The 25,027-nt window shown below is 40.0% G+C and overlaps 2 protein-coding genes across 2 annotated transcripts; both read left to right on the top strand.

The window, feature by feature from the left end:
• The first annotated feature begins 8,286 nt into the window (after window positions 1-8,286).
• Window positions 8,287-13,595, top strand: LOC108434078 (extracellular calcium-sensing receptor-like). The gene is made up of 6 exons (XM_017708991.1): window positions 8,287-8,383; window positions 8,550-8,850; window positions 8,991-9,767; window positions 10,731-10,955; window positions 12,423-12,546; window positions 12,665-13,595. Exons 2-6 carry the CDS (start codon window positions 8,584-8,586, stop codon window positions 13,576-13,578), a joined length of 2,307 nt encoding a protein of 768 aa, XP_017564480.1. The 5' UTR covers window positions 8,287-8,383; window positions 8,550-8,583; the 3' UTR covers window positions 13,579-13,595.
• Window positions 13,596-19,933: 6,338 nt separating this feature from the next.
• On the top strand, window positions 19,934-24,473 carry LOC108434022 (extracellular calcium-sensing receptor-like). Its single transcript, XM_017708936.1, has 6 exons — window positions 19,934-20,055; window positions 20,214-20,514; window positions 20,655-21,431; window positions 22,079-22,303; window positions 23,321-23,444; window positions 23,560-24,473. The coding sequence occupies exons 1-6, from the start codon at window positions 19,934-19,936 to the stop codon at window positions 24,471-24,473; spliced, it is 2,463 nt and encodes an 820-aa protein (XP_017564425.1).
• The last annotated feature ends 554 nt before the right edge of the window (window positions 24,474-25,027 follow it).

Here is a 25,027-nt window from a genome sequence, read left to right as displayed (position 1 = left end):
TGTGGTGTTTTACTTCATGGATGGGTTAAATGCAGAGGTGAAATTTCCCCATTGTGGGACTAAAAAGGGTCTATTAATTAACTTCCCAATGATATTGCTTGAGTGGTAGTGAAATTGTTAGATAAAGGAAGCAAATATTTAAGCACATCTAAAAAAAATATGTGCCTTTCAAACATCACTTTGTACAATCCCATTTCCCAAAAAGTTGGGACGCTGTGCAAAATGCATCAAATTCAAAATGGGCATGTAATTTTTAAAAAAACAAATAAAACAAAAAAAAAATCTTTCATTTTCAGCATTTGATTTGTTGTCCGTGTACCATTTTCTTTTAAATATAGGGTTTAAATGATTTGCACATCATTGAATTTTGTTTTTATCTACATTTTGCTCAACATCCCAATTTTTTGGAAATGAGGTTGGAAATCTATGCCAATTAATATGGAATTGGACTTCTCTTTTCTGCTTATACAGCCATTATGCTCTGCTCTCTGAGTTCTGGGGTAATGTCATTCTGAATTAAGGAAAGGCCTTATATTTCTTTTCAGTGAGACTCAGCCATGTAAACTCAGGTAACAGTGGACACTTACATATATCTATTCACACCGTCTTAGACAAGTAGAGTGCGTGGCTTAAGAGGGATACGCTAAAGTGAATTGTGTGAGACACCTGTGATAGATGCACCCTTTTTTTGCGCAAACTCATCCATTTGCATGCAACTGACGGAGCATAACTGTGTGCTATTTCGGGTATCAGGGCTGATGTGTGACAGAAGGATAGCAGCAAGAATGAAAGGGAAGGTTTACAAGACAGTAGTGCGTCCTGCTACGATGTATGGTTTGGAGACTGTGGCTCTGTCTAAAAGACAGGAGGCTGAGCTGGAGGTGGCATAGATGAAGATGCTGAGATTTTCGTTGGTCGAGTGACAAGGATGGACAAGATTAGAAATGAGCAGATCAGAGGGACAGTGAAGGTGGAGCAGTTTGGAGATAAAGCCAGAGAGGCCAGGTTGAGATGGTTTGGACATGTGTTGAGGAGGAATAGTGGATATATTGGTCAAAGAATGTTGGAGATGGAGCTGGTGGGTAGAAGGAGAAGAGGTAGACCTCAGAGAAAGTTTATGGATGTAGTGAAGGTGGACATAGAGATGGTTGGTGTAAAAGAAGAGGAGGCAGTGGATAGGGCAAGATGGAGGCAGATGATCCGCTGTGGTGACCCCTAAAGGGAGCAGCCGAAAGAACAAGAAGATTATAATATATTTATAATACAGATTTTTAAAAAGAAAAATGAAGATTTATATCAATCAAATACTTATACATGTATTTGCCTGAGGACAAATAATTGACTCCTTTTCATGTAGTCATCTAGTAACAACACAGGTCCTGAACTTTTATTTAGATTTGCAAATTTATTTTGTAATTATTCATTGTTAGAAAACCTAACTTCCCAAAGATTTTTTAAAAACTATTTTTAACCTCTGCTTTTCAAAACTGGACTTTGCATTCTTTAAATAAAAGTCAAAAGGGAAAAAAAAAAAGTTTAAAGTGTTAATCAGTCTTTGGGCCTTGTCATTTAAACTTTAAATTACCATGATTTCAAAGTATTTTAACTGATCTCTCAATTTGAAAGAGTTGTATACCTTGAACAGTTAATGCAGTCTGCAAACTTGAGTCCAGATTGGGATTTAGGAAGCACTATAGCACTGAAAAACACTTAACATATTTAAAAATCCTATTCACATTACATTAAGGAGTGTGTAAATGAATAATCAGTTTCATATGATACAAATCCCTGACCTGAACAAGTCTGAAATTAGAAGTCATGTGAGAAATTGGACTTCTTTTGGTATTTGGAATTAATCATTCAAAGACTACATCTTATAATACTAAGGTCAAAGGGTTAATCTGTGTAATACTTTTTTAAGGCCTTAGATTGATGATGCTGACATACAAAGATGATATGATCAATTCTGACTCTTTATGCCAGCTATACATCAGATGTAATGGGACCCATGTGTAACCCCTAACCCAAATATATGTGGCAAGCATAAGGGCCCTGAATTCAATATATCACTCCCTATTCCCTTATATAAGTGATTGGCAGAAATAAAACACAGACGTAAAAGAAAGTAGATACTCAAATACACTTAAATATAAAATACCAGAGGTTTACTGAGTGTTTCACGAGTGAAAAATATCAGATTTTATCAAAGTACATTCTCTTATGGATTTTTCGCAATTATCAGGGTTCAGAAAAATGTAAACTGTTAATACCTTTACAATATAACAGCGCTTAGATTTTTAAATGACATATTTCAGAGTTCTTAGCAACCAGATGTTAGAGCTTTTTGAAGTTACAGATTAAGTAAATGTTCAATGTATACCGTATTTGTTACACAAGTAGCTTTTGTATAAATTCACCTCTAATTTAAACTCATATGACCAATCATGAATTTGACTTATGTAGAATTTCACCTTTAAACACACCTGTAACGGTACATGAGCAGTGGAAAATATATAGCACACTCATAAAAGAGTTCTGAACACATGTACAAAGTATAAACCTCTGGAAATATTTAAACTCAAGTGGGCCCACGTTCTTACACACTCAAAAGCCTAAACTAAGTAAACAAAAGAAAAACGTTGCAGGCCTGACTCGGAGCTGGGGAACGTAGAGACCCAAAACTTAGGAGGTCGCTTCACTCAAAAGAGCAAAAGAAAATATTAAAACAGTACCTTACTTGAGACAACTGTCTGAACCTGTCCAGGCAGCAATAGAAGAGCTGAGCACGTTGTCATACGAGGCGGACAACTCGGGCAACGATGGAGAACTGGAGCGGGGTGTTGTAAAGGTGCGGAGGACCCGCCCACGGGCAGCAATGGCAAGGATGAGAGCGTTTCCCTCGTAGCCAGAGGAGCTCTGAGCCACGAGGGGACTCAAGAGGGCTATCAGGGGGAGAATTACTAAGTCTGTGTCCGACGGGACGAGGAGAGAAAGAGTGACGCTTTCGTTTCTCACACACAACAGTCTTTATGAACGCTGGTAGAGTTAAGCGTGAAATGAAATACCACAGAGCTAGCTAGCATATACGTACACTACTTAGCAAGGCTAGCTAAGTACAAATCAAACAGACTTGTTGGAATGACGTTACAAACGTGGCACAAGCACTCTCTTCAGTATCACTTGATTACCGATTTGGCACTCTGTGACTTGGCTGAGGAGAAAAGGCTAAGTTTACCGAGTAGGAAAACTTTTCTCAACGCATTTATCGTGTTCCAGCTGCGGCCATTACCCCCTGCGGCGTCTCTCCCTCTCTCTCTTACCTCCCGCAGCGCCCCTCCCCTCTCACTTCTGCTTACGTACACACCCTACAGATTTTAAGCTGCCTATATTTTATTAAAACAAAAAGAACACACACTAAATACGTAATATCTGTATATTGAACTATTTACACTGTGCATAATATTTTTATATTGGACAAATTTACATTTATATTAGAAACAAAGGATTATCATTTTAGCCGGGTCTGCACGTCTTCGAAAAAGTTCCACCTTTGACTCATCAGTCCCACTGAATATTGTCTCTAAAGACGTGGGGGTCATCTAGTTGTTTGCTGGCAATTGTGAGATGAGCTTTTGTGTTTTTTGGTCAGCAGTGTTTCTCGCCTTACAACTCATCCACGGATACCATTTTTGCCCAGTGTCTTTCATATTGTGGAATCATGTACACTAAGCTTAACTGAGGCAAATGAGGCCAGCAGTCCTTTGGATGTTAATCCAGGTTCTTGGGAGGCCTCCTGGATGAGTCGTTGATGCAGTCCTGGTGACTTTTTTCAAGGCTGGGCTCTCCTGGGAAGGTTCTTCCATATATATATATATATATATATATATATATATATATATATATATATATATATATATATATATATATATGTGTGTGTGTGTGTGTGTGTGTGTGTGTGTGTGTGTGTGTGTGTGTGTGAGTGAGTGAGTGAGTGACATTAAAGTTTGACAAATATACGCAAAACTAGGAAAGGGGCGAAAACATTTTTACAGTAATGTAAATGCAGAATACTTTAAATATTGAGGAAAATGAAAAAAAAAAAAAAAAAATTAAATAATCAAGATGGAACCAAAAGAAGGTTGAACCAGTCCTGGAAAACCACTGTATGAAACTATAGCTCAGTTGGTGTTACCAATCTTCTTATAGCCTAGGTCATCTTTGTGGAGAGCAACAATTATATTTCTCAAATCCTCAGAGAGTTCTTGAGGTGCTATGTTGAATATCCAGTGGCCAGTATGAGAATGGGAGGGACAATGACAAAATCGGGCACAATTTGGACATGTTCATATACACAGTATATCTCACAAAAGTGAGTACACCCCTCACATTTCTGCAAACATTTTATTTGATCTTTTCATGGGATATATCCATCCATCCATCCATCCATCCATCCATCATCAACCGCTTATCCGGGTCCGGATCGTGGGGGCAGCAACCTAAGCAAAGAGGCCCAGGCCTCCCTCTCCCCTGCCACCTCCTCCAGCTCTTCTGAAGGGATACCGAGGCGAGACAGTCGAGAAATATAATCCCTCCAACGTGTCCTGGGTCTTCGCCGGGGTCTCCTCCCTGTCTGACATGTCTGGAACACCTCCCTAGGGAGGCGTCCCGAGGCCATCCTTACCAGATGCCCGAACCACCTCAAATGGCTTCTCTCAACGTGGAGGAGCAGCGGCTCTACTCTCCTGAATCGCAGATCTTCTCACCCTATTTCTAAGGTAGAGCCTGGCGACCCTGCAGAGAAAGCTCATTTCGGCCGCTTGTGTCCGCGATCTCGTTCTTTCAGTCACTACCCAAAGCTCGTGACCATTGGTGAGAGTTGGAACGTAGATTGACCGGTAAATAGACAGCTTCACCTTCTGGCTCAGCTCTCTCTTCACCATGATTGACCGGTATAGGGCTTGCATTACTGCAGACACTGCACCAGTCTGCCTGTAAACCTCTCACTCCATCCTTCTTTCACTCGTGAACAAAATCCCAAGGTACTTAAACTCCTCCACTTGGGGCAAGAATTCAATCCCGACCTGGAGCATTCCACCCTTGTCCAACTGAGGACCATGGTCTCAGATTTAGAGATGCTGATTTTCATCCCAGCTGCTTCACATTCAGGTGCAAGCTGGTCCAGAGAGAGCTGGAGGTCCTGGCCTGATGACACCAACAGGACCACATCATCCGCAAAAAGTAGATGTGAAATTCTGAGGCCACCATACTGGACACTTCCGCCACTTGGCTGTTCCAAGAAATTCTGTCCATAAAAGTTATGAACAGAATAGGTGACAACAGACAGCCCTGACAGAGACCAAGCCTGACTGGAAACCAATCTGACTTACTGCTGGCTATAGAAACCAAGCTCCTGCTCCGTTGGTACAGGGACTGAATGGCCCGTAACAACAAGCCCCGCACCCCATACTCCCAGAGCACTCCCCACAGGATCCCCTGATGCACGCGGTCAAATGCCTTCTCCAAATCCACAAAACACATGTAGACTGGTTGGGGCGAACACGACCTGGGCGAAACCCGCATTGTTCCTCTTGTAGCTGAGATTCATCGGTCGGAATCTCTTCTTCAGTTCCCCTGCATAGACCTTACTAGGTAGACTGAGAAGTGTGATCCCCTGGTAGTTGGAACACACCCTCCGGTCCCCTTTCTTAAAAAGCGGGACCACCATCCCGGTCTGCTATTCCAGAGGGACTGCCCCAGATGTCCACGCAATGTTGCAGAGGCGTGTCAGCCAAGAGCCTACAACAACCAGAGCCCTCAGGAATTCTGGGCGGATCTCATCCACCCCCGGTGCTCTGCCACCAAGGAGTTTTCCAACCACCTTGGCTACCTCAGCCCAAGTGATGGACGGACCCTCGCTCAGGTCTCCAAGCTCTGCCTCCTCTGGGAAAGGATCGTTGGTGGGATTGAGAAGATCCTTGAAGTATTCCTTCCACCGTTTAATGATGTCCCCAGTCAAAGTCAGCAGCCCCCCAGCCCCACTGTATACAGTGTTGGTCAGGAACCGCTTTCCTGAGGCGTATGACGGTTTGCCAGAACCTTCTCGGTGTCTGTCATTAGTCTCTCTCTATGGCCTCACCAAACTCCTCTCACACCCAAGTTTTTGCCTCAGCAACCGCTGAAGCTGCGACCCGCTTGGCCCTTCGGTACCCATTTTTTGCCTCCAGACTCCCACAAGCCAAACAGGCCCAATAGGGCTCTTTCTTGAGCTTGACGGCTTCCTTTACCCGAGGTGTCCACCAAGGGGTTTGAGGATTGCTACCATGGCAGGCACCTACGACCTTGCGGCCTTAGCTCCGATCCGCTGCATCAACAATGGAGGCACAGAGCAGGGCCTACTAAGACTCGTTGTCACCGGCCTCCATATGCAGTCAAAGCTTTGTTGGATGTGGGAGTTGAAGATCTTTCTAGTAGGTTCCTCTGCCAGACGTTCCCAAGAAACCCTCACAACTTGTTTGGGTTTGCCAGATCTGTCCAGTACATTTGCTGAGCATGTCAGATTGTACATATGAGATCAGAATTTACACGGACATCAGTTCTCATTCTCCTAAGCTCTGTACCACCAAGGTATGAATTTCTTTAACTTCTGTGTTAATATTAATAAAAATATGACATAGTTTTTTGAATATCTCAGGTATCTGGAACTCACCATATAGAAAAACTACAATTAAAATACATTTAATTAGAAAACTTAAGACACAGCTCTGTGGTTGACGGTCTAAGTTGTTACTTAGCTTGTTGTGACCTTTAGGCTTTTAACACTGTGAACTTACTTGCATTTTGACAATGCTATTTTTTCAAAGCAAACTCAGTGTAAATATATATATATTTTAAATGAAATATTAGTATTATTTGTACAAACTACATCCAGTGCTACCAACAGTAAATGGTCAATGAACAGACGAAACATAATAAAATGATGATAATATGTCAGTATGTGCTAAAGTGCTAGCAGGCTGAAAAATGTTAATGAAAACAGAATTATTTTGCTCTGCTTTAACTTACCTGTAGCCACTTTACTCAGCAAGATACGTTTCCACAGTAGTTGAAGCTTTTAGTGTTCCACCATAAAGGGTACCAGGGGTGCCTGAACATAACTGCTGTACCATGCAAGATAGGACAGAAAGGCAAAAGGTTAAAGGTTAGTGATAGCAGTTATAGATGAACTCCAATGTTTAAGATCATTTATTGCTAAAACTGTGTTAGATTTTTTTTTTTACTGCAAAAGTGGATTGTTTCATTTTTATCAAAAATACGATTTATTATTATTTCAACCTCAGTTTTCTTGGCTTTTGCTCATTTTCTGTGAAGATCATATAAAATAACACATTTTCAATACACAGTTGGTGTTGGCGTGAACCTGGGGGGAATAAAGGTGTGGAAGTGCTGTGTCCCTTCACTCTGTTCTCCTCCTACATTGCCTGCTGTGTGTGTGTGTGTGTGTGTGTGTGTGTGTGTGTGTGTGTGTGTGTGTGTGTGTGTGTGTGTGTGTGTGTGTGTGTGTGTGTGTGTGTGTGTGTGTGTGTGTGTGTGTGTGTGTGTGTGTGTGTGTGTGTACCTTCACTCTGTTCTCCTCCTACATGGTCTGCTGTTAGTGTGTGCGTGTGTGTGTGTGTGTGTGTGTGTACCTTCACTCTGTTCTCCTCCTACATGGCCTGCTGTTAGTGTGTGTGTGTGTGTGTGTGTGTGTGTGTACCTTCACTCTGTTCTCCTCCTACATAGCCTGCTGTTTGTTTGTTTGTTTGTTCGTTTGTTTGTGTGTGTGTGTGTGTGTGTGTGTACCTTCACTCTGTACTCCTCCTACATGGCCTGCTGTGTGTGTGTGTGTGTGTGTGTACTTGTTGTATTTTAAACATCTGGTATTTCACATTAATTGATATGACTGTACTGATAAAATAACAATGAGGTGGGATGACCAAGAACACTGTGTAACAAACACATCAACACGACATAAGAGTTCATTGCAATTACTACTCAACACATAACCACGCCTCCTCAGTCAGAGTTCACACCCAACATTCACTACGATAAGGATGCTATATTAATGCAGTGACGCTGGCTTCAGGGGGCTGAGGAATGCGGAGCATAGCATGGAGATTACCTCAATATTAAAGATGTTTGTACCAATGCTGTGGATAACTGGGCTCAATCCAGCAGAAAGTAAATCTGATTTGGTGCGCTGCAGGCTGTGGGCTGAGCCTCAGATAGCTGGTCTTTACATGAATGGAGATTTTGTGATTGGAGGAATCTTCTCTATTCATTACTACACCAGAGCAGAGCAGAAAACCTACACCAGGCAACCACTCCAGCTGCAGTGCTCTGGGAGGTGTGTTTGAGTGTGTGGAATAAGCAGTGAAGAGAATATTACAAAGAAAAAATTATAATCAGTGTATGTTTCGCTTGAAGCTACATTTTGACTTATGGATGTCTACATGAATTTGGTAAAATGATTTGTCTAACTAATTCGTTTTATGTCTTATGTTTCTAAACAGTTTGAATTTAAGACAGCTGCGCTTCGCTCGTGCCATGGAGTTCACCATCCACGAGATCAACAACAGAACGGATCTCCTGCCGGGAATCACGTTAGGATACCAGATACACGACTCGTGCGCTGAAGTACCGATGGCTGTAAAAGTTGCGTTTCAGTTTGCAAACGGCCTGGATCCATTTTACAATGATACTGATTCCTGTTCAAAATCTGCAGCCGCCGCTGTTCCTGCTCTCGTGGGAGAGACTTCTTCTACACCCTCAATGAGCATGACTAGAATACTGGGTCTGTTTGGAATTCCACAGGTAATGATTTGCTGCATCAAATGGTGCAAAATTAATTATTTGTGTTTTGTAATAATTTAGTAAAGTCCTGCAAAAATGACTGAGAATTAAATCACGCGATTCAAATGACGCTTTTTTTTCTTATCTGCACTAAATCAAAGGTGAGTCCCTACGCAACGTGCGCGTGTCTGAGTGATAAGCTTCAGTATCCTGCTTTCTTCAGGACCATACCAAGTGACCATCACCAAGCAGCCGCACTAGCAAAAACAGTCAAGCATTTTGGCTGGACATGGATTGGGGCAGTGCGCAGCGACACAGCCTATGGAAATAATGGAATGGCGTCATTTCTAAAGGCTGCGCAAGAGTTGGGAATCTGTGTGGAGTACTCCGAGGTGTTTTACAGAACAGAACCGCGCAGTAAACTGGAGAGAGTGGCGAACGTCATCCGGAGATCAACAGCCCGGGTAATAGTAGCGTTTGTTCACGAAAGCGAATTGTTGTTTCTGTTGGAGGAGCTGACAAGACAGCCTCCGCCTCCACTTCAGTGGATCGGCAGTGAAGCGTGGATTATGGATCCAGATGTTCTGCGCTTTAACATGTGCGCTGGGGCGATAGGATTTGGGATCCCCCGCTCGGTGATTCCAGGTCTTCGTGAGTTTCTTCTGGATCTCTCTCCAGCACAAGCATTGAAATCTCCTCTGCTGACGGAGTTTTGGGAGAGCTCGTTCAGCTGTAGCCTAAAAGGCTCCTCAGAGGGCGCGCGGGAATGTGACGGCAGTGAGGATATCCGCGCGCTGCAGAACCCGTATACAGACACGTCGCAGCTGCGCATCACTAACCTGGTGTATAAAGCTACGTATGCCATAGCGCATGCCATCCACGGTGTTATCTGTAATGACACGCAGTGCGACAAGAGCGCTAAATTTACACCATGGCAGGTATGAAACTGACATGCTTAAAAATTCACATAGTTTGCTTTACCTTTCGAATTATCACGACACGATTTACTTTTGAAATCGTGTCCACTGTTTCATTTATGTCATGACGACCACTCAACCTTGCTGTGGCAATCTGCTCTTTTTTTTTTTGTAACGCAGGAAGGTGTTAAATATAGCACAAATATAAAAAAAACAGATTGAACTAACCGTACACCTCTCATAGTTTCTCTTTCGTCCTCTAAGATTTCCGTACAGGAAATAATCTAAAAAGGAAAAATGAATAAATAAATAAATAAATAAATAAATAAATAAATAAATAAATAAATGAATGAATGAATGAATGAATGAATGAATGAATACAAAAAACAAACCAACAAACAAAACTCCCCCCGTTTGTTTCCTTAGTTTCTTTTTACTTTATTTTTATTTTAGTTTGTTATTTTATACTGTTAATTTTATCTTTTTGTTTCAGAACTGAAAGCAATATTGGGGCAAGATTTAATGTAAGATCTTTTACATATTTACTACAAGATTTGTGACATGTTTTATTTTAATTTAAGATCAAGCATCGAAATTCTGCCTTATAAAAAAAAAAGTAGCATTTTCCAGGTCACTGCTGTGACGTGCACGACACAAATCTTTAACATAATCTCTCACAGGATAATTACTATCACAGGATAAATACTATCACAGGATAATTCTATTGTAATTTAAGCAATAGTATAAAGCGCAAAGAGAACATTCTTTTTCTGGTTTATTTTTAGTTTGAGCTCCCTTTCGTGGTTGTGAGACACAATTTGTGAGCACAGTGCTCGAATTTTTAAATAATTGTTCACATTGAGTCTCTATGTCAGTATTCATCAATTATATTTTGTTTGTAGTGTCTTGAAACAATTGAGCAGAGATAGCAGTTCATCATTACAGTTCCATTGAGAGTTTGCCAAATAACATGTTCCACTGCAGATATTCGACCAGCTGAAGAGAGTAAACTTCACTACAAAGAATGGCTATCAGGTCTCATTTGATTCCAGTGGAGACCCTGTGGCCGTCTACGAGCTCATAAACTGGCAGTACAAGAAAGATGGTAGTTTGGATTTTGTGAATGTGGGTCACTACGACTCATCCAGACCAAGAGGCCAGGAGCTCAGTATGAGCAGAGCTATCACTTGGATTGGGGAACAGAGCGAGGTACAGTCCAACACATATAATAGTCTTTGAGTGTGAATTAAGAAAAAAAAAAAAAGCAAGTTTCACTTATTGTTGTCTAAACATGATTTCAAATATCTAAAAAAAAATCTGACTACCATCCAGGCAAGAAAAATACAGGTTTTAGGTATGCTATACAAATGAATGTACTCAAAATGTAAATGTAAAACCTTTTGTTCTTATTTTTTAAGTTAAAGAAATGAAACTTTTTTACAGTAATTGCATCTCAAAATTACCTAAGTGCTTAGATTTATTTGGTGGAAACTGATTGCATGCATGACTTGACTATCACTATGCAAAAAAAAAAAAAAAACGGTATTCTTGTAAAAAAGTTCTAATTCTTGTAACTGCTTGTTTCATGACAGCAGGACATGACCAGTGTCATCACTGGTCCTGGGCTGCTCCTTTATATATATATATATATATATATATATATATACTCACTGGACACTTTATTAGGTACTAATTATTAGTAATTATTATTAGGCCCATTCTCCTCTGACCTCAACAAGGCATTTTCGTCCACACAACTGATGCTCACTAAACCCTAGAGATGGTTGTGCATGAAAATTCCAGTTTCGGAAATACTCAGATCAGCCCGCCTGGCACCAACCAACATACCACGTTCAAAGTTACTTAAATCCCCTTTCTTCCCCATTCTGATGCTCGGTTTGCACATCAGCAAGTTGTCTTGACCACCTCTACATGCATAAATGCATTGAGTTGCGGCCGTGTGATTGGCTGATTAGCTATTTGTGTTAACAAGCAATTGAACGGGTGTACCTAATAAAGTGGCCTGTGTGTGTGTGTGTGTGTGTGTGTGTGTGTGTGTGTGTGTGTGTGTGTGTGTGTGTGTGTGTGTGTGTGTGACTACAAAAAAGAAATAATCAGTATCATAGATGGTTTAATTGCCATCTTTCTCTTATTGCCTACTTGTTTATGATTAGACATAATATAGGCTGGACTGGTAAATTGATACAAGAAACACCTGCAAACTTCATAAAAAACTTCTCATAATGTAAATATGGAATTACACTTAGCATTAAAATAACATGGTAGAACCAGAAATAACCTTTAATTGATGTTATTATCTAATCAAAAATGTGTAAAATATCAGATAAGAAAACTGCAAACTAATGACAATTCTTTACAGATAATAATATGATATGAAACTAAAAATTAAAATTCAATTAGACATGATTTTTTTGAACATTAAACATCAAATGGATGTCAGGTTAAGTTAAAGTTAACATAATAAATAAAAAGAAGTCAGAAACTAAAATTGAGAATAATAATAATGATGTTTTCTCTCAATTTAATTAATGAATTGAAAAAATTAGTTCGACAACATAGATAAAAAAAAACACTAATCTGTGCATAGCATTCTAAATGTCAAAAAATAATCTTTAGGCAAACAATGAAAATTGTTATTTGTCAAATGCTTTAAAGATACCAAGATCGGTGTGCAGTGAGAGCTGTCCTCCGGGAACCAGGAAGGCTGTGCAGAAAGGAAAGCCAGTTTGCTGCTATGACTGTATACCATGTGCAGAAGGAGAGATCAGCAACAAGACAGGTTGGGTATCACAATTCAATGTGCAATTTTGCTTGCTACAGTGATAGTTTAGTTGCTTTCAGTCCCTTGCATTTTTTCCCAATTTAAGGGTTCTGAATATGCTTGTATAACATCTTAGATTCTCTGAACTGTATTCGCTGCCCTCCTGAGTTCTGGCCCAACACCCAGCGAGACAGCTGCCTCCCCAAGCCTGTGGAGTTCCTGTCCTGGGACGACACTCTGAGCATCATCCTGACAGCGTTCTCCATCACTGGGGCCTTCATAGCTGTATGTGTGACTGTTGTCTTCTACAAACACAGAACTTCTCCCATCGTCCGAGCCAACAACTCAGAGCTGAGCTTCCTGCTGCTCTTCTCACTGACTCTGTGTTTCCTCTGTTCACTTACTTTCATTGGTCAGCCCTCTGAGTGGTCCTGTATGCTGCGTCACACAGCGTTTGGGATCACCTTCGTCCTCTGCATCTCCTGTGTTCTGGGGAAAACAATAGTGGTGTTAATGGCCTTCAGAGCCACATTGCCAGGAAGTAATGCCATGAAATGGTTTGGGCCTCCACAGCAGAGACTCAGTGTTCTTGCTGTCACTCTAATACAGGTCCTTATCTGTGTTATTTGGTTGACAATATCTCCTCCTCTCCCCTTCAAAAATCTAAAACAATACAAGGAAAGGATAATACTGGAATGTGGATTAGGTTCAGCTATAGGTTTCTGGGCTGTGCTGGGTTATATAGGATTTCTGGCTCTTTTGTGTTTTATTTTGGCTTTTCTAGCACGGAAGCTGCCTGATAACTTCAATGAGGCCAAGTTCATCACATTCAGCATGCTCATATTCTGTGCAGTTTGGGTTACCTTTATCCCAGCTTATGTCAGCTCTCCTGGAAAGTTCACTGTAGCTGTGGAGATATTTGCTATTCTGGCCTCAAGCTTTGGTTTGATTATTTGTATTTTTGCTCCCAAGTGTTTCATAATCATGTTTAGACCAGAACAGAATACCAAGAAACACCTTATGGGTAAAGTTCCTTCCAAGTCTCTCTGAAAATTGTTAAATACAGCACACTGGTTTAGTATAAACTTTGCTGAATTATTCTTAGCTTTATATGTGCCTAATTGCCTTAAAATGCATATAAAAAATTAAACTACATTTCATGTATTAATAATAAAATCTAATGTTTTTGTCTGCCATATTTATTTCAATGAATCTGGGTTTCAGCACTTTCATGTATTAATTCTGCATCAAAGTTGAATTTTTATGATGGCACTGAAAATATCTTGGTTATAAAATGTGATCTTTAACAAGCATTAGGGTGGATTTTAGGGAACCAACCCTGTGACCAGAAGGTCACTGGTTTGATTCCCTGAGCCAACAGTACGTAACTGAGGTGCCCTTGAGCAAGACACCAAACTCCCAACTGCTCCTCGGGTGCTGCAGATAGGGCTACTCACCACTTTGGGCAAGTGTGCTTACTGTCTCCTAGTGAATATCTTCACTAGTATGTATCTGGTGTTTCACTGCATGGATGTGTAAAATGAGGAGATGTAACTTAATCAATAAGCTTCTTTCTAACAAAGATTTGATGGTAGGATTGTCCTCTCTCGCTCTCTCTCACTCACTCATCACAATGCTATTGCAGCATCTGATAGCTGAGGTAATAGAAATGTCAGGTTGCTTTCTCCTTCAGTGTGCTGATCTGTCCAAAGAAGTTGAAATAGATATGGCTTTTTGAGTCTCCTATAACAGAAAAGAAAGTCCTTGATCCTATACTGCAACCAATTTCCAAAAAACCTGTGCAGAGTGTAAATAAAAAAATCATGCAGTGATGCAATTATATGCTCATTATGTAAACTTCATTTTAAAAGGAAAATCCTATAAAGACATGTTGAAACTGAGAAATTGTAATTGTTTTTTGTTGTTGCTTTTTTAAAGATATGTGCCTTTTGGCACATTCCAATAAAGTTGGGACAGGTCCATGTTTACCACCGTGTTTCATCACCTCTTTTTTTACAACACTTTTTTAACAACACAGTGTTTGGGAACTGAGGAGACCAACTGCTCTACTTTTGATTGTGAAATATTTGCCATTTTCTTTGATATAGGATTTCAGCATGACAGTTTGGGCTCTCTTTTGTTGTATTTTTCATTTAATAATGTGCCTAATATTATCACTGGGTTACAGGTTTGGACTGCAGGCAGGCCAGTTTAGCAACTGGACTCTTTTAATACAGAACCATGCTGTTGTAAAACTTGCAGAATGTGGTTTGGCATCATCTTGCTGAAATAACAAAAAAGGCATTGTCTGGATGGCAGCATATGTTGCCAAAAAATATATTGTTCAGCATTAACGCTGCCTTCACAAATGTTCATGTCACCCATGTCATGTGCATTAATGTCCCCGTGTACCATCATGAACACTGGTTTTGAAAACTGCACTGATAACAAATTGAGTGTTTTTTGCCCAGAGGCGACAGCATCCATGATTTCCTAAATTAATTTCAAATGTTGATTTGTTTGACCACAGGACACTTCTTTCCTTTCCTTCAGTCCCTTTTAAATGAGCTCAGGCCCAAAGGAGGTGGCAAGAATCACTTCTATATTTAATGCAGTGCCACCTGACAGCCAAGAGATCATGGTCAGCAAATACTGATCTTGGTTTTGTCCCTTACATACAGGGATTGCTCCATATTCTCTGAATCTTACAATGTTATTGTATATTGTATATTATGAAAAGCAAATGTTCTTTGCAATTTTATGGTTAGAAAAGCAATTCTTGAACTTGAACTTTCACGTAGTGATGAACTCCTTTCCATTTGTACTTCTGAAAAACTCTCCTGGATGTTTTTATTATACCCAGTCATGTTACTGACCTGTTGCCAAATAACTACCAGGTGTTTTTTTTTTCAGTATTATACATTGTTTTACCAGTTTTTCCATCACCTTGACCTTCAGCAAGGCAGTTGTCATATTTGATATGTGTTTGGGGTTGTTAATGTGTGGGAAAACTGCCATGCAGCACAGTTTCCAAAGGAAGGGGATCATGTTCTGCTTCAGAATGTCACAGTACATGTTGGAATTCATGTTTCCTTCAATAAACCGCAGCTTCCCAGTGCCGCCAGCACTCCTCAGGTCAAGACCATGATGCTACCACCACCGTGCTTGACTGTAGGCAAGAGACAGTTGTCTTGGTACTCCTCACCAGGGCACGACCACACTTTCTGGACACCATCTGAGCCAAACAAGTTTATCTTTGTCTCGTCAAACCACAGCACAAGGTTCCCATATTCCATGTTCTTTGACTGCTTGTCTTCAGCAAACTGTTTTCTGGGCTTTCTTGTGTGTCAACTTCAGAAGAGGCTTCTACTGATGGCCATGCAGACCGAGTTGATGCATCGTGCGGTATATGGTCTGAGCACCAACAGGCTGACCTCCCACTTCTTCATCCTCTGCAGCAATACTGGCAGCACTAATGTGTCTATTTTTGGAAGCGATCCTCTGGATATGACGCTGAACATGTGGACTCAACTTCTTTAGTTGACCCTGTTGAGGCCTTTTCCGAGTGGAGTTGAGGATCATTTACCTGCTCAACCAAGTCTATGTTCACCTGGACACCCCAGCCAGCACTGTGAGGGTCATGGTTTTTGACTTCTCCAGTGCATTTAACACCATTTGGCCTGTTCTTCTGGGTGATAAGCTGACACTGATGCAAATAGATGCCCCCCTCATGTCCTGGATTGTTGACTACCTGGCTGGCAGACCTCAATATGTACGACTGCAGCACTGTGTGTTGGAGAGAGTGGTCAGCAACATTGGCGTCCTGCAGGGAACTGTCCTCTCTCCCTTCCTCTTCACCCTCTACACCATGGACGTGCACAGAAACTTGCCACCTTCAGAAGTTTTCAGATGACTCTGCAATATTTAAATTGGAAAAGTACTGGGTGATGGTGAAGGACTTTGTCGCATGATGCGAGCGGAACCATCTGCAGCTCAACATGACAAAGGCAAGAGCTGGTGGTGGACCTGAGGAAGAACAAGGCACTTGTGACTCCTGTGTCCATCAGGGGGGACAATGTGGTCACTGTGGAGGACTACAAATATATTGGAGTGTGTATTGACAATAAACTGGACTGGGCTAAAAACACTGATGCTCTCTACAGGAAGGGCCAAAGTCATCTCTGTTTTCTGAGGTGCCTGAGGTCCTTCAACATCTGCTGGACTATGCTCAGGATCTCCTATGAGTCTGTGGTGCGAGTGCTATCCTCTATTCTGTTGCATGCTGGGGAAGCAGGTGAGGGTAGGAGATGCCAACAGACTCAACAAACTGACCCGCAAGGCTGGTGATGTTGTGGGTGTGGAGCTGGTGGCAGTGTCAGAGAGGAGGATGCTGTCTAAGCTGGAGGGCATTATGGACAATGGCTCAGACCCACTCTACAACACAGTGATGAGACATAGGAGCACATTCAGTGCAAGACACATTCTACAGAAATGCACCACAGAGTGCCACAGGAAGTCATTTTTACCTGTGGCAGTCAAACTCTAAAACTTCTCCCTTAATGTGTGATACTATGCTTCATCTGTGCAATACTCAATACAAAATTGTACTGTTCATATGTGTGATAACAACAACAACAACAACAACAACAACAACAATAATAATAATAATAATAATAATAATAATAATAATAATAATAATAATAATAATAATAATAATAATGATAGTAATAATAATAATAATAATGTAACTTTTTTATTATGTGTGCAATAACTAGAGGTGCGATCATTTGAATTGCTTTATACAGTACATTTCATATTCATTATCACAGCTACTGCCATTTTACTGTATTCCTAAGAATTTAAACGTGTACATATTGCAAATTTCTCTCTTTTGTTTTAAATTATTAAAGTGTTTATTCTTTTACATAATCGGTTGCAACTGTAATGACTGCAATTTCCCTCTGGGATCAATAAAGTATTCTGAACCTGAATCCTCAGAGAAATCTTTGCCATGAGATGCCACATTGAATATCCAGTGGCTAATATGAGCGAATTGTACCCAAAACACCAAATATAATTGCCCTGCTCCCCATTCACACCTGGGACCTTGTAAATTCCTGCATGTCACATGACAGCAGGGAGGGACGACACAATTGGGCACAATTTGGACATGTTCACTGTGAGGTGTACTCACTTGTGTTGCCAGCTATTTAGACATTAATGGCTGTGTGTTGAATTATTTTCAGGTGAAAGTCAAGTGAAATTCAGGTGAAATCTATCTATCTATCTATCTATCTATCTATCTATCTATCTATCTATCTATCTATCTATCTATCTATCTATACTGCCAAAAACATTTGCTCATCTGCCTTGACATGCATATGAACTTCAGTGACATGCCATTCTTAATCCATGGGATTTAATATGATGTCAGCCCACCCTTTGCAGCTATAACAGCTTCAACTTTTCTGGCAAATGAGCTAATGAGACACTGCTGCCACTCATTTGCGATAAAATGTGCAGTTATGGCACAGTTAAGGATCCAGTGGTTGTCCACACAGCACATGTTACAGCCATCCTGCCCATTTTCTTTAGTGATTTTATAACTTCGGATTTGGTCTCATTGTAGAGAGTCAGGGGTCACTGTGTCAGTAAAATTTCTTTGAGGTGGAACGTGCAAACACTTGAAGACGAACGGACTTATTTGCATTTGTTAGCAGCGCAGTTGGTTTCCTGCAACGATAAATATTACAGTTGTGCAAATGAAGTCACTTCTTAAACGATTTCTCCTGTTCCACCTTAAATGGTGCCGCATTTAAATTCAGCGTCTCAGTCAGAATTTAAGGTGGCACGTAAAAATTAGAATAAGAAGCTGGAGAATCAGAAGTGACATCAGCCTCGTAAAACAGCTGAACGATGAGCGACATTTTACAATAAGCTCCTCTACATCTTAGGAAAAGTTTCCGGATGGAAATATGAGATACACTTCAAATATATTGTTAATTCAAAAATTGATTCCAAACGCGGCTACCTTGGTTGTGATCTAATTTATGTCATTTTTATTTTAGAATGCAGTTTCCCTTTTTCTGTACTGTACATTCCCTATTTTTCTATTGATGTAGTAATGATGTGGGGCACTCCTTTGTTTGCCTTTGCTTCAAAAGGGCAGTTAAAGAGCTGCAGAGCCATATGTTGCTGACCCTTGAGTTAACACCACTCATAAGCAGCAGATGCTGATGGTGCTACTGTCATTTTAAGTGTCAGGTGCCACTGTGGTTTGGTTAGTGACACCCTTGAGCAGCAATTAAGTGCCACTCCTGAGCAGTAGGAGTGACTGGCATTCGGTCAGTGCCACTCCTAAACAAATGAATAAATAAAAACAAGTTCACACGGAGAAGCGGATTGGAAAATGGATGGAAACAAGATAACAGGCCTGTGGTGTATTGTTTAGTACATTAATAAATTATCTTTGAAAAAAAAACACAAAAAACTCATTAATTAGTTAGAGTTTGTCTGCAGTCAGCTTTTGATAACTCTCTTTGCCACAAAATCAGACCACAATGAGTTTGTATTCAGTCTAGTATTACTGCTATAGTCACATAGTCTTTAGCAATAGCAGCTCATTTCTTTTAGAATCATCCACCCAACAGTACAGCCAGTGAACCAAAAAATAATAGACAATCTGTACAAAGTCTTCAAGTGACATTCCTCTGTTACTTTTCCCAGGTTGTGGTAGTGGTACTATGATGTGCTGCCAAATAGCCGCTGTCCATTGTTACTGCTTAACTAATAAGAGCTGCAGACACGTGCCTGTTTTGAGTGACTCCTTTCGTTGTGGAAGTTGCCACAGGCAGGTGACAGGCAGCTTGAGCAAAAAGTAGCAAAGGCGCATGCCAAAACGTGCCTTTTCCTGAAGCCAGAGGTCACTCAAGAACTAAACCTTTGTGGCTTTCTTGTACAACTTAAAATTTAGTATGCAAATTCCGAGGAAAAATTGTGCACAATCTCAGTCACGCTGTGTCCACGATTAATTCAGAACAATTTAGTACACTAGAATTCAATAAACTAGAGACATAGATAGATAGATAGATAGATAGATAGATAGATAGATAGATAGATAGATAGATAGATAGATAGATAGTGTCCTTCATTGCAGTTAACATTGACTTAAAGACATAACGAAAAAACACGCCCCCTGAGTCTGAGTTGACATTCACAGTTCATCTAAGGAAGGAGTCTATTTAAAGGCAGTCACCCTGGCGTCAGGAGGCTAAGAACTACCGAGCATACCATGGAAATCATTTCAATTTTAATGATGTTTGTACCAACGCTGTGGATAACCGGGCTCAGCCCAGCAGAATGTAAATCTGACCTGGTCAGCTGCAGGCTGTGGGCTGATCGACAGATGCCTAGTCTTTTTGTGGATGGGGATTTTGTGATTGGGGGGATTTTCTCCATTCATTACTACACGAGATCAGAGCAGAACACCTACACCAGGCAACCACTCCAGCTGCAGTGCGCTGGGAGGTCTGTTTGACAGGGTGAACAGTTAGAGAATTGTAAAGAATAAGCGATCTCCTTTGTTAGCAGTTACGTGCTAATTATTAACGTATTGACGTCTAAAAGTATTTGCTTAAAAATAATTTGTCTCAGTGATTCTGTATGTATTGTATATTTCTAAACAGAATTAATTTCAGACACCTTCGCTTCGCTCGTGCCATGGAGTTCACCATCCACGAGATCAACAACAGGACAGATCTCCTGCCGGGAATCACGTTAGGATACCAGATACACGACTCGTGTGCTGAAGTGTTAATGGCTGTTAAAGTTGCATTCCAGTTTGCAAACGGCATGGAACCATTTTACAATGATACTGATTCCTGTTCAAAATCTGCAGCTGCTGCTGTTCCTGCTCTCGTAGGAGAGACTTCTTCTACCCCCTCAATGAGCATGACAAGGATGCTGGGTCTTTTTGGAATTCCACAGGTAATTATAGACTGAACCAAATAGTGCAAAAATTATTATTTTTGTTTATTATTAAATTATGAAGTACAGTAAATCTCATTAATAATTAAATCAAACTTTCAAATGACTGTTCTTTTTTTTTTTTCTATAATGAAAATCAGGTGAGTCCCTACGCAACCTGCGCATGTCTGAGCGATAAGCGTCAGTATCCTGCCTTCTTCAGGACTATACCAAGTGACCACCACCAAGCAGCCGCACTAGCAAAAGTCGTCAAGCATTTCGGCTGGACATGGATTGGGGCAGTGCGCAGCGATACAGACTATGGAAATTATGGAATGGCGTCGTTTCTAAAGGCTGCGCAGGAGGAGGGAATCTGTGTGGAATACTCCGAGTCCTACTACAGAACACAACCGCACAGTAAACTGGAGAGAGTGGCGAACGTCATCCGGAGATCAACAGCGCGGGTAATAGTAGCGTTTGTTCACGAAGGCGAATTGAGGCTTCTGTTAGAGGAGCTGACAAGACAGCCGCCGCCTCCACTTCAGTGGATCGGCAGCGAGGCGTGGATCATAGATCCAGGAATTCTGCGCTTTAACATGTGCGCTGGGGCGATAGGATTTGGGATCCCCCGCTCGGTGATTCCAGGTCTTCGTGAGTTTCTTCTGGATCTCTCTCCAGCACAAGCACTGAAATCTCCTCTGCTGACGGAGTTTTGGGAGAGCTCGTTCAGCTGTAGCCTAACAGGCTCCTCAGAGGGCGCGCGGGAATGTGATGGCAGCGAGGATATCCGCGCGCTGCAGAACCCGTATACAGACACGTCGCAGCTGCGCATCACTAACCTGGTGTATAAAGCTACGTATGCCATAGCGCATGCCATCCACGGTGTTATCTGTAATGACACGCAGTGTGACAAGAGCGCTAAATTCACACCATGGCAGGTATGAAGTCTTGTAGGCTTCAATTTCTGTCAAATGAGCTTGGTTTTACTTTAAAAATGTTTTAAATGTCTTAAAAATCGTGTTATACTCGTGTCATATCATCTAAGCTACCGTCCCGGATGCAATAGCAGTGAATTGTTTATGTATTTATTTTAAGTTTTAAAATCATTTATTGTTTGTGAGTAACACTAATGACAGTCTTTTACGACACACAAAGATGTTTTAGCTAACTTCATAGAAATATCAAAACAGATTTCTCTAGTTTTCTCTTTTTAGAGTTATTGATTCTTCCTGCAAGTTCTGATCCTTTTTCCATGACTTTGTATGTTTATGTTTCACAATTGATAATAACATTGGGCTAAGATTTATCATATGAAAATATTTACTACTAAATATTACAAAAATACTACAAAATGTATACAAGATAATATACATAAACATGGACAGGCTTTTCTCTTCTATCTTTAATGGTTTTAAAATGGTAAGACACACTTTGTCATCATAGTCGAGGAATTCCACAGTAAACATTCAAAATAACAGTCTTCATAAAAAATATGATTTCTGTAATATACTGAAACACATAGTGGTTACACAGTTCAAAATTGCAGTTTTGTTGAGAGTTTAACAAATTATGTGTTCCCCTACAGATATTCCACCAGCTTAAAAGAGTGAACTTTACCACAAAGAATGATTTTCCGGTCTCATTTGATTCCAAAAGTGATCCTGTGGCTGTCTACGAGCTCATAAACTGGCAGCTTAAGAAAGAAGGTGGTTTGGATTTTGTGACTGTAGGTCACTATGACTCATCCAGACCAAGAGGCCAGGAGTTCACTATAAGCAGGCCAATCAGCTGGATGGGGGGACAGACCATGGTACAGTATAACACTTGCAGTATGTTTTAACTGTAAACACAGGTCATTTAAAAGAACTCAAAATAATCAAAGCAGTCAGTTGCAATAGATATTTTCTTAATATGCTTTTAAAACTTTCTTCATCCAAAGAAGTTCAAACTCATGACATGAATTTAATAAATAAAGAACAAAACAGGTTTTAGGGTATGTTATACATGTAATGAAAGTGAAATGCTTTATTATCTCCTTTAATTAAAGATGTTTTTCAAGTGAGTCCTTGTATTTTTTGGAAACTGATTGCCTGATTGATTATAATGATTTCAAAAGAAAAACATGAGAATTTTAACTTGCATTAATTCTATGATTTGTCCATGAAGCAGTCCTTGAATACTGACAGCAAAGATCTCTGGACTGTCCCTTACATAAAAATCAATACAATGCAAAGCAAAAGGTTTCATTGCTGTTTTACACCCATACACTTCATTACATATATGCCACATTCAGTTGTTTATCTTTACAGTAGTAATAAAAGATCAACTGATAAATTCCTACACAAAACATCATCTGAGTTTGTAAAAAAAATATAAGATATACCTCCAAGCCTAAATTTTAGCCTAAATATAACATTACAACAACCACAGAACTTTACTTTTTTTGAATATGAATGAACAATTTTAAAACCTATAAGCTGATAAACAGAAACCAGCAAACTATTTTAAATTCTTTATATGGAATATTATGACATAGGTTGTAAAATATATGTTTAATTTAGTAAAACATCTATTGATTATTATTTTTTTGCTTAAATTTCAACTGCATATGTAGTTAAAAGTTAATCACAAAAAACATTTCTTTTCTGAAATCTATTAACGAAATTAAATTATTATTATATTTTTTATTTTTTATTTATTTTATTATTATAATTGACAATATAGAACAAAAATGTGATATTTATCAATGTGTAGTATTCTAAATATCATACAATTGTCTTCTTTCAAAGTATAAATGTTGTTTTTATGTTTGTCTAATGTCTTTTAGGTGCCAAGATCTGTGTGCAGTGAGAGCTGTCCTCCAGGGACCAGGAAGGCTGTGCAGAAAGGAAAGCCAGTCTGCTGCTATGACTGTATACCATGTGCAGAAGGAGAGATCAGTAACATGACAGGTTGTGTATCAGAATATTTTTGGAACTTGCTCAAAATAGTGATAAGGTAGTTGATTTCATTATTTTGTGTTTCTTTCCAGTGTAAAGCTCTGAATACATTTTTCAAAACTCTTAGATTCTCTGAACTGTGTACGCTGCCCTCCAGAACTCTGGCCCAATACCCAGCAAGATGCATGCATCCCCAAGCTTGTGGAGTTCCTGTCCTGGGATGACTCTCTGAGCATTATCCTTACAGCATTCTCCATTACTGGAGCCTTTGCGGCTGTATGTGTGGCTGTTGTTTTCTATAAACACAGAATGTCTCCCATCGTCCGAGCAAACAACTCAGAGCTGAGCTTCCTGCTGCTCTTCTCACTGACTCTGTGTTTCCTCTGCTCACTTACTTTCATTGGCCGGCCCTCTGAGTGGTCCTGTATGCTGCGTCACACAGCGTTCGGGATCACCTTTGTCCTCTGCATCTCCTGTGTTCTGGGGAAAACAATAGTGGTGTTAATGGCCTTCAGAGCTACACTTCCAGGCAGTAATATCATGAAATGGTTTGGGCCTCCACAGCAGAGACTCAGTGTTCTCACTTTCACTCTAATACAGGTCCTTATTTGTGTTCTTTGGTTGACAACATCACCACCTCTCCCATTCAAAAATTTTAGGCAATACAAGGAGAGGATAATATTGGAATGTGGCTTAGGTTCAGCTATAGGTTTCTGGGCTGTGCTGGGTTATATAGGATTTCTGGCTCTTTTATGTTTTATTTTGGCTTTTCTAGCACGGAAACTGCCTGACAACTTTAATGAAGCCAAGTTCATCACATTCAGCATGCTCATATTCTGTGCAGTCTGGGTTACCTTTATCCCAGCTTATGCCAGCTCTCCTGGAAAGTTCACTGTAGCTGTAGAGATATTTGCTATTCTGGGCTCCAGCTTTGGTTTGTTTACTTGTATTTTTGCTCCCAAGTTTTTTATAATCATGTTTAGGCCACAGCAAAATACTAAGAAACACCTTTTAGGGAAAGTACCCACAAAGTCTCTTTAAGAATCTCACACAAATTGTTAAATTTGCCATATGGTTGAGCAGAACTCATTTTGATTTATTGTTAGGTTAATGTGTACATAACTGCTATATAAAGGGGTTTTGAAAAGTAAACCATGTTTCTTCTTTTAATATGCAACAGTATTTAATACGGTATTCATATGCACCACTTACATGATACTATATAATGATGTTGGGTCTAATTAAAATTAATTTTAATTAAAACTGCATTTTAGCACTTTGAAGTAGTTGTTCTACGTCTTGTATTCTTTCTTGCACAAGTATCAATAATTAAAGTCGAAGTGCATTTCAGATGGCAGTAGATTTAGAGTAACACTAAATTAAAAGTCAAACTAAAGTTAATCTGTCAAAACATGTGAGATGGCAATACATTTAATGTAACATTCAATTTAAGCTTGAAATGCTCATAAGGTAGAAACAAATTTAAGGATGCATTGCTTTCATTGGCATTAACAAAGCACAACCTTTAAGGTAGCAGTGTATTTAAGGTAGCAAAGAATTTACTTGGCAGGAGAATATATTACCATTGATTTTAG

Source organism: Pygocentrus nattereri, chromosome 7 (assembly GCF_015220715.1).
Source record: "Pygocentrus nattereri isolate fPygNat1 chromosome 7, fPygNat1.pri, whole genome shotgun sequence".
NCBI classification, from domain to species: Eukaryota; Metazoa; Chordata; class Actinopteri; order Characiformes; family Serrasalmidae; genus Pygocentrus; species Pygocentrus nattereri.
This window is presented reverse-complemented; position numbering and strand designations above follow the sequence as displayed.